Source organism: Aulonocara sp. 'chitande type north' Nkhata Bay, linkage group LG9 (genome assembly GCF_057382095.1).
Source record: "Aulonocara sp. 'chitande type north' Nkhata Bay isolate Kocher_YH1m ecotype deep benthic linkage group LG9, A_spYH_male_GT1.1, whole genome shotgun sequence".
Taxonomy (NCBI): domain Eukaryota; kingdom Metazoa; phylum Chordata; class Actinopteri; order Cichliformes; family Cichlidae; genus Aulonocara; species Aulonocara sp. 'chitande type north' Nkhata Bay.
In genome coordinates this window covers 3,538,090-3,548,268 of record NC_141352.1, presented here as the reverse complement: position 1 = coordinate 3,548,268, position 10,179 = coordinate 3,538,090, and the positions used below count along the sequence as shown (strand labels likewise).

Below are 10,179 nucleotides of genomic sequence, written 5' to 3'. Positions count from 1 at the left end.
GTCAAAAATAACTGCAGTGACCGAGCAGAACTTTCACTGTCATCTCTTGTTCAAAGATATTTGGTGACTGCATCTGAAAACTGCACTTTTCTTCCATGCGATCCATGACGATCTTAAAAACTGTCCGGCACACACCTTTTCCATCGTTTCCAATTTATTGTGTTGCTGTACAGTGGATACAGAAGTTATTTCAGGGAACAGACATAACTGACAGCGTAACTTAAACATGCCAAGAAACACACAGGGAGGCTGGTGCTTTCCAGTAAAGCTGAGGACCTCAACTCTCTGACCCATAATCACAGAGTTTGATGTATGACTTCTGCAGTATATTTAGCTTCTTGTTGTCCTGATGGCCGGTCAGTTTTGGCCAAACCAAACTGACGCTGTGGTAACATCGCATTTTAGACAAGATGCATGCATATCGCAGATTAAGTAGTAAATGAAACAACAACCACTATCCTGAGCAGAGATGGGCAGAACAGAGAAGTCCAGGAAAGGAAGAGTAGCTGGCAATCTAATGGACAGCTACTCTGTCCAGGCTTCCTCCTCATAAAGCTACACTGTGTGAGAGCATGTGTAATAAAGAAGTGTTGACAGGTCCTTACCTTTCTCCTTTTCTCCTTCAGCTGCAACAAGCCAATGATGAATGCGACTCTGCTGGGAGACGCTGAAGAGAGAGGACGCCTGGCTCGGCAGTGACAGTCCTCCTCCTGGTTGGCAGAGGGTGCAGTGGGAGTGTCAGGGCGGCCTTTGTAAACTGTGGCCAACTCCACCACGGAATATGACACAACTAAGACCAACGTATATCCAGTGTGGATCTACTCACACACACTTACATGCACGGTGCTACTAGATGTGTGAAAAAGGCTTACAAGTCTGACTATATAAATGACTCATTTAACATTCAATGTGAAATAAACAACAAACAGTTAATAAACTTAACTGAGCTAAGTGAGAGTAGGAGCCTCATTCAGTGAAGGTTGTTAAGTCAAACAACAGTTTCTCTGAGTCTGAGATAAAGGGGATCAAGTGTTGAGCCTGTGATCAGCAGTCGTGTAATAAAGCACGGCAGCATTGTGGTTTCACAGCACGCTGTTTTCTGCAGCTGTACAGGAGATGAGTTCAATTAAAGGGTTACAGAAGCTCTGCAGCGAGAGATGAAAAAGCAGCTGCGGCTCACGTTGAATCACTGCGATAAAGTCGCGATCACTGACAAACGGAAATGACACGTTACACTCCGTCTGCTCCTCACAGACCAACCCATGGGAAAACTTGGATTTTAGCATCATTTTCTACAATAACATTTGGATACATGTGTTATCAAACCATATACTGTACTTAAAAATTAAGCTGAAGCAAAAGACTCAACTGTGTGTAACAGCAAACAGCAGAGCGGGGAAGGTTGAGGTTACCTTTGCTCAATAAAAAAGTAGAATTATGTTTAACATGTTTCTGAGAGAAACTAATGTGTTGTCTCTCTGTAATCTCAGCCCATTATTACTAAAAGAAAATCGATTTAATTGAAAATTCACAATAAAATTGTGAAAAGTGCAAAGTGGAGGCTGTTTATAGTAGTTGACATAATTTTTTGTAGTATAATTTGTTTGTTTTCTTTATTTATGTGTATTCATATGAGCACAGCAGTGAAAAAATAATGTGTTAATATATATATACCGAACACATTATTAATGAGCTTGAAGTTCAAGATTCAACATACAGCATTAGTTACATGGATACCGCTGTCACACTTTTGTATGGGAGGTGCTGCTGGTAGTTACTGCCACTCTTGTAATTTCCAGATGTTTCCTCCAGAGGGCGGTCTTGCCTCAATGAACAGTACTGATGGCTCGTGATCTTCGCTTTAGACTGGAAAAACTGTCCAGGAGATATTAACCTTTTAGCATATTTTGCCCCTAAAATAGGGATTGGAACACATTTGGACAGATACAGATTAATTAAAATAAATACTTATCCTTTGGGTTGCTGATCAATTTTAAATGTGAGGTGATCCTATATTTTAAATAGAAGTGTTTTAATGAAGTCTTGTTTTCAGCACTTCAATAAAGTTCAATAAAATTTCATCAGTAAGTGGAATTTAGAAACGAATCATCAGCCTCCATGTTTTACAAAAAGAATTTCTAATGTAGGTTCGTTTCACCACAGAGCAGTTTCTCTCTTTGCTTCAGTTCTTGTTTGACCCAGAGAAGATAGTGGCGTTTCATGTTCATATGTGTGGCTTCTTTTGTGCATCATAAAGCTTTAACCATGGATTTGAGGATGGCACAGCAAACTGTTCACAGACAGTGATTTCTGGAAGTTTTCCTGAGCCCATGCAGTGACCTATAGTGGAGAACTATTGCTGAAGATCACTTTAAAAATGGGTGATGGGTATGTCGGCTGTGCCCACGAAGCATCTTTTTCTGGCCCTCGATTTAGTTTAGTGTTTCATGCACTACACTAAATCTCACTGAACAAATTAAGTAGCAGAATACGCTGTTTTGCATTAGAGTATGCCTATTACAGTAAAATTACAGGCCTGTAATTTGATTTTACGTTTGAGTTTTTCAAGTACAGTATTTCATTGTGCCACTGTAACTCCAACACCAGTCGCGCGGTGGCAGCAATGAGCTAACAGTAGTTGCCACACTGCCGTTAATGCAGAGTAGAAGAAGACTGTAACTTCGTGAAAAGGGCTTCTGTAGTGGCGCCGCGTCAGATGCTTAGCTAACAGTAATAACACGGTAAAACGACGGATATTCGGTTCTCGCTCAGTATTACGAGGCAGTGTGAGGTTGTCAGTAATGTATATTGGTCCGTCGTCTACACTTTGAAGGCTCTCTCGTAGCACTGATAATGCTGAAAATGAAGCTACCGACGAAAACGGGCGAGGAAGGAGGTAACCAAACGGCTAAGAACGATTCATTGGATCGGCCGAAGCACCAACATGTTCTCGGGGCGGCATCTCCCTCCGTGGCGTATGACAAGCTGGGGGACTCGCCCAGACCTCCGGTGCATCCAGCACAACTGGACAAGGAGAGCGTCTTTGAGTGGTTCGGCCTGCACCTAAACCCTGCTAAGCGTATCGAGTTCATGTGCGGGCTGTTGCATATGTGCCAACCCCTGGAGCTCCGTTTTTTAGGATCTTACTTGGAGGATCTCGCTAGAAAAGATTACCATGTTTTACGGGACTTTGAGTTTCGAGCAAATAGTCCGAGCGATTTGGGAGTGTTAACGGACGTGGTTGACCCAGTGATCAGGTCTAAACTCCTAGTCTGCCTGTCCCTCCTCGGGTCTGACAGCAGGGAATGTGCTGGAATACTCTTTCGGATACTCAGCCATGTCAACCCGGCCTTGTTCTGCAGAAATTACGACTGCCCCCTCCCTCCATTTAGGGACTCTCACGTTCACTCGCCGTGTCAGGCCGACAGTATGTACGGAGATTCAGAAGAAGACTGCGGCTTCTCTGCAAACGACACAGCCGGAGGACCTCTGGAGCAGATTGCGCTGCTTTTTACTATGGCGTCCCTGCACCCAGCCTTCCACTTCCACCAACGCCAAGTTGTTCGGGAACTGCTCGACAAAATAGAGCTTGCTATGGAGGAGGGAAAGCGTCATCGCCAGCGTAGATCAAACGTCCAAGCAACGGTAATGAGCAACAAACCAACTTTAGCCCATCTAAATCCTAAGCTAGCTTGTTAAACTCGCCCAACTTTAAAATGTGTTCTTCAGCAGAATTGGTTAAAGTGGGGAAAAACGTTAGATACATGTATTTCAAACTACGTAACATGAAAATGATGTCACATACTGGTAGAGTAGGCTCAGAGCAAACATTATTCTGCTAGCATTAGCTGCCATTATACTATGCTATTACTAACATGAAAGCCAGCCGGTTACCCTGCTGCTAGCTACAGTTTGGGCAGCTGTTACACGCTGTCGCACGCTCGGAGCTGTTTTGTAGCCTGCTGTTTAACTGTATGGGTTACCATCATCTGTCTAACCGCCATTTACAGTGTAAGTCGATAACAAGCTTATTGGAGGGTAAGTGGTGCCCTTATTAAAGCTATATTCAGATGCAATGCCAAGCGCTCCTCTGACAGCACTAATTCTCAAACAGAGCGCTTTCCAAGCGCCTCTGTGCTGTAGCAGGTGTTTGATAAAGAGCCGATCTCCCAACAATCACCCAGCCACACAGCTGAATATCCATCCATCCATCAAAAAACTCCTTTTAGCTGGTGTGGTCTTGATTTTCTATGAAAGGTGGGATTGGTAACATGTTTTGGTGTCTTATTTTAAAACGCTTTAGAATATATATACAAACAAAATAAAGCACGAGTTGGAAATGGACTCCCTGCAAGTGTATCTCATAATCTTATCAGCCAGATAAGATGAGTAGTGTTAACTGTAAGAATTGCACGTTAAAAGAAAGATGCAGAAAGCTTTCACTTGGGGAAGTGTGGTTCAAATCTCATGTCAGGCTTAAACTGCATTGAAGTATTTTTTTAAAATCATTTTTAAATTTTTCAGCTTTCATCTTTGGTTACTTTTTCTGGTGAAAAGGGCTTGGAGTGCTCAACAAAGCTGAAACCCCATGTCTGATTTGAGGGTCTATCTGCTCAGTAGTTCTCTGCTAATGCCTGTGGAAGGTCACGTAAAACCACTTGTCCAAAGCATTGCACATGGAGCAGTGTGGATGTTAATCCTAAAGGAAAGAAGGTTCCCACTGCTGGCACTGCCAATGTAATGTTAATGTACCTGCAAGCAGCACGACATTTTTGACACATTATTGCTGGGGGACCTGATGACACTGTATACAATATCACGGACATATCAGTGGGAGCAGCAGAGATGCAGTGTGACCCCTGCTCCTTTGATCTGTTTTTCCTCCATCTATTGGCAACAAAAATTGCAAAAAATGTTGTTGTTTTTTCTCTTCATTGGATTTTTAAATCTCACCCCTGAACACAACCTCCTATAAAGTGGATAAGGTGTCATTATAACCCAGCCAAGTTAAGTGATTCCTTCGTGACATTAATAAGTATATTGAGTTATCAATGTATAGCTTTTTTAGCATACCTCCTTGGGCTGTTATCAACACCATTTATGACTGAATCCTTTAAACTGGCTGCTTTTTGTTTCGTCTAATCTGCTTCCAGATTTGTTAATATAATTCAAAGATATACCATAGAAATGCATCACAAAGTTGCATACAAAGCCAGGACATTTTGTCTACCTGAATATTCTTTTTTTATAAGCAGGTTTACTGTGACATCCACTCTGAATTTTCTTACCTTTCCTCACCAGTCTGTGTTTAAGACTTCAGTGATTTCTCTGTTCTATAAGAGGATCCAAGCAACTCAGTAAGCCTGCTTTGTTTAACAGGCTTCACTTTGCTCCCCAATGACTGAAACTGAAATATTAATATCATTTCTGTAGTATTTAGCTGTTTCTTGATGTGAGCGTCCTGTAGCTCTGTGTAAACATGGTGGTCCCTCTTGTCTTCAAACAGCAGTTGTTAGTTCATTTGATTCCAATTAGGTACAAACTGTTGATTTCAGTCATTAAACCTGGTTCCACAGGTTTGTGTTATAAGTGGATAAAGTTCAAACCACAGGCTCTGTTGAAGCGTACAGGAGGGCATAATAACATCGGCTGTATTGAGAAAACGGTTTAATAGTTTTATCTATTAAACTATTGTTTCAGCTTTATTTTAGGAATGAACAAAACCTCAGTTAACTATCCTGAAGTCATGTGAGGAATGCAAAGCTCTTCTGTAGCCACTCAAGGGTGAGACCTTCCCTCTGCCTCATGAGAAACCCCTCACTCGTTTTAGAGTCTCAGCCACTCTAAGGGATCTGAGTTTGCATGTTGCTGCCTAACACGTGGGGGATATGTAGCAGGAAATAGCAGTCGCTATTCCCCATGTAAGATACTTAATAGAACAAAGTGTGAGTTGTTTGGTCATGAGACTTAGTTTCCAGCCCAGTCACATTATGCTAGTAGCAGCATACGTGTCTGTATCTCTGACTCGAAGGCTTTCTGCTCCACGAGTCCCGGGATGAAGTCATTGTGAGCCAGAACCCTGCCTGATGAAGATGCACTGCTCTTAATAAAATCACTCGTGCCCTTTTTAAAGAATAGTCTCTGGACTGTGCCACTGTCAAATGTGGGCAAACACATAGAGAAAGTGAAGGGTTTGAAACAAATGGAGGGTTCTGGGGTTTTGTTATGCATACATAATCTGTTTCATCCCTTGTGACTGCTTTGCTTGACCTTCTTGTACCCACAGACGGATGCTGTAGCTTGGCTCTGTTCTGTACTATTTGTATTATGTATGCATATGTGCTCTTTTCCCTTTCTTTGCTCAGCATTTCTGTGGGTTCATGTTTCCTGTTGGCTTGTAATTTATCACAGACTAATATTTGCTTTGGGCCGTTGATTTCATTTTGTGTCAGAAGTGAATTATAAAGTCACTGCAATTAGTCTTACACTCCGTAGAAAAAGCTGAAAAATGTACTCAGAGATTAGAGATGGCACGATGCCACTTTTTTATGTCCGATACCATAAATTTGGATATCTGCCGATACCGATATGAATCCAATATAGTGAATTTTTTAATCAATAAAACTGATTTTTTTAATATCTTGCTGCTTTTTGTATAAGTTCATACTGACGTTAAAAAAAAAAAACCCAGTAAGGCTATTCTGTTATATCTGTATGTAAAAAAAAAACACACTGCACCCAAAATATTTCATAGTTCAGCAAAACTGATCAATCTAATAAACTTAAACCTGCTCCATCCTCCCTATTCTGGTATTTTAAAGAGTAAGCAGCTCCCCCCACCCTCCACCTCATGATGCTTAATCGATGTAATCAACTTTAATATGATGCAGTGTGGAAAAAAAGAAAAAATGCACAGAAATAAATAATTTTTCTACAATAATAAAATAGATTCAACATCTTTCTTCTACAGAACTGCAGACTGCACAGATGGTATCTTCCCAAAGGAAAAAGTACATAGCTTACTAGTATATTAGACTTAACAGTTACTATATACAGTAATGGACTTCTATATATTTAACATCAGATTAAAACTTTGGGTGTCAGATAATTATTTATTAAAAGCTCGACATTTTAAATGAGAATAAGAAAGAAAAGTATGTCTTTGTGCCCCCTTTTCCCTGTTCATGCCCTATCGGCCCCCCTGGCTACACTTTGCTAGATCCGCCCCTGCACAGTTACCAGCCGTCAGCTGTAGAAAAAGATCCTCGAGTAGAAAGTAATAATAAATCAATTCTAACAACAGCTGATCAAGCTTAAACGTGCTGCTGTTGTTCAGCCGCTGGTTTCCTCTTTCTGGTGCAAAGTGGGCCAAAAACAAACTAGAGACACGGACTCGCGACAGAAAAGCCGATCAGCTGATCACTGATCAGTTTCACGATTGAAGTAGCAGCAGCAGAGAGAGAGAGAGAGGCAGTCGCTCCATATATCGCTTGTTAAGCTTTACAAACATTCAGAGATGAACTTACACACTTGCTTTACTTCTCTCTGGGATCACTTCAGAGATGAAATGCTGGTTTGGTAGCGAGGCTACAAATACACACAGCCGCTCTATCACTGAGCACACTGCTCCGACATGTTACGGTTATGAGCCGAGTTACGCCGTGTCGCAAGTTTTGTGAGGTGCTTTTTTGATATTTAATGGATCGGATTACATTTTTTATTTCTCTCCGATATCCGATCCAGTAATTTACGTCAGTATCGGACCGATACCGATACGTAATATGGGATCGGTCCATCAGAGATCCTGGGATAGTATTCCAATTCCCTTCATTGATCTCCAGCTGTGTATTGTGGGAAAAGTAAAACAAACCACTGGTGGTGTTGATCGAACTTTGCCTTAGTAATTTGCACCCACAGTTGTTTAAATTGAAATGTCATAGGTAACTGTGACACTTGTGAAATGCAGTACTTTCTAAGTAGAGCTCAGCGTGCAGTGAATTATTATGTTTCCAACTTTGAGTGTTTGTTTTCCAGGAGCTGATGGGCCAGAAGGGAGATTACCTGGCCTCTCAAGGGCTTGGGCTAGGAGAGTGTCCAGCCTCCCATCCACCTTGCCAGAGCCGACGGTCCAGCCGCAGGGCAACACAGAGAGAAGGTGAATAGAAAGGGTGCACATACTGAACACGATGGCAATTATGTGCTGCAGGTGCAACTGAGATCGTGGCAGCTTTGATATGTGCCCTGAGTCAGTTTCACGAGTAGCTCTTTTTCTTTGCTGTAATCATTTCCAAGGCACTAATGGTTTTTGTTATGTTGGCACTTTGTACAGCCGCAGAGAAGCCAATGCACATTTTTCTCTACTTGCTGATTTATTCATGGCAGGTGCTGAAGTGACCCTGATATTGTATGGGCTTAAATAATTCAACAGGCTTTCAGTAGACCTGTACTACTGTGTCTGAAGACGGTATTAGCTATGTTGCTGTTTTTATGGAAAAACGATATCATTAGTGTGTCCTCTGTGTGTGTGCAGCTGTGCATATCGAGGGAATTGTGCTTAGGGGCATCTGTCGGAAGAGAACGGACAAGGAATACAATTTTGAGGTAGGTAACCGCACACGCACTCTCGGGCACTGCTTCAGATCAGGTCAAGTCAAAGATGAGCTGTGATGTTAAGTTACAAATCTGAATTTTTACTGTTAACCTTTGAGTAGTTCAAAATAAGAAGTCTGTTATTGCAATAAATTGTCTTTTTCCTGTCGTTGGCTTTTCCAAATACACGTGTATACAGGCAAAGGGTCACTGGTTGTTTTGCTAACTTGCTGCTTCTCAGGCGGGTCTGAACAAGTTTGTTTGCCCTTATATTCACCACATGTGATAGTGACAGAAAGTTAAGGCTCCTCCTTCTTGTAGAAACGTTGTCTGTTCCTTTTTTGTTCGTATACCTGCTCAGTACCACGTACAGAAACTTGCTTTCTGCTCTGCCACCAACACCTGCAGCTGTGAACTTGATCATGCAAGAAAAATGCAGCTTTTACACGTGCCCCTATTGTCACACACACAGTTATGTGCCTATTATAACGCCCAGATAGTTTCCTGTATATTCTTTACTTTGTTTGACCTACTTGGCCGTTGCGCTCAGAAAAATCCCGTTTTCAGTGGTGCGTGTCAGTGTCACAGCTGGTGACTTTATCCCTTGAGAAGTCTGTTTAGATCTTTATAGAACAAAGTAACCTGATTGTTGCTTGTGTGCAGAGAAATCATTAAACAATTGGAGAAGAGCCCAACTGTCCTGTTGGCTTTTCTAAGCTTTGACAGTAAAGCCAGCAGCTCTGTTTGGACTGGAAGGAGCTGCTGATGCATAAGACACAGACACTCTGACGTATCTTTGTAGTGCACTCACTCATAAACAGAACTTTAACTTTGAATTCTATTCTATCTTTTTGACATGAGCAACTCCTGAGATTAGAAAAGATGTCACACCTCGATTTCTTAGCAGGAGAGTAAGCCAATCTTCCTTTTAACACAAGTTTTGTTTTTTCTTGTATTATTTGAATGGTTTGTTTGTTTTTTCCACTTATGCTCACAGGTTGCTTTTTATTCAGTATCGTTGCCCTGCTTGGGTGTCTTCACGCCGTTACTGTGCGGTAAACTTCTAGTGCAGTCCTTCTGTGTGGTGTTTTTGGCACTTGTGGCTTTGCAGTGATGGAGTGTCCTGCTGCTGTTTCAGGTGAAGTGGTCCGACTCCTCTTTCAGCAAAGTGACCAAAACCCATTTTGAGCTGGAGAACTTCCTCCTGAAGGTAATCACAGCAGTAATATTAAAGCAGAAGAGCTGCAGAAGTATATGTAAAGAACTTTGAGTGTTGTTATATCCCTTTATTTGTTGAACTGTTATTTGTTTTAAAGATATATAATTAAGACGGTTTTCTGATTGTACAGAGGTTTCAGTCTGAGTGTGTCTCTAGGTCTGTTTTGTTGTAAACGATGCAAAGACGTTGTGGCAAATGGACGAAGCTGTAGGTAACATTTAATCAGCACAGTTAAATGGCTCACTGTCAGAACTTCAGCAGACACATCAGCAGAACAAAGTGACAGCAGTGTCATTAGTAAATAGGACTGATACACTGGTAATTACTGATTATTTCTACACTGAGCACTCTCAGCAGTTTGTACTTCAAGC

The 10,179-nt window shown here is 41.6% G+C and overlaps 1 protein-coding gene across 3 annotated transcripts in view; it reads left to right on the top strand.

Moving 5' to 3' along the window:
- The first annotated feature begins 2,673 nt into the window (after positions 1-2,673).
- zcchc2 (zinc finger, CCHC domain containing 2) overlaps positions 2,674-10,179 on the top strand; it is a 19,710-nt gene continuing 12,204 nt past the window's right edge. For all 3 annotated transcript variants that reach the window (XM_086305370.1, XM_086305369.1, XM_086305368.1), the window contains exons 1-4: positions 2,674-3,645; positions 8,035-8,155; positions 8,531-8,601; positions 9,728-9,799. In XM_086305370.1, the coding sequence (XP_086161496.1) occupies positions 2,854-3,645; positions 8,035-8,155; positions 8,531-8,601; positions 9,728-9,799 (1,056 nt within the window). In that variant the 5' untranslated portion in view covers positions 2,674-2,853. The remainder of the gene's footprint in view (positions 3,646-8,034; positions 8,156-8,530; positions 8,602-9,727; positions 9,800-10,179) is intronic.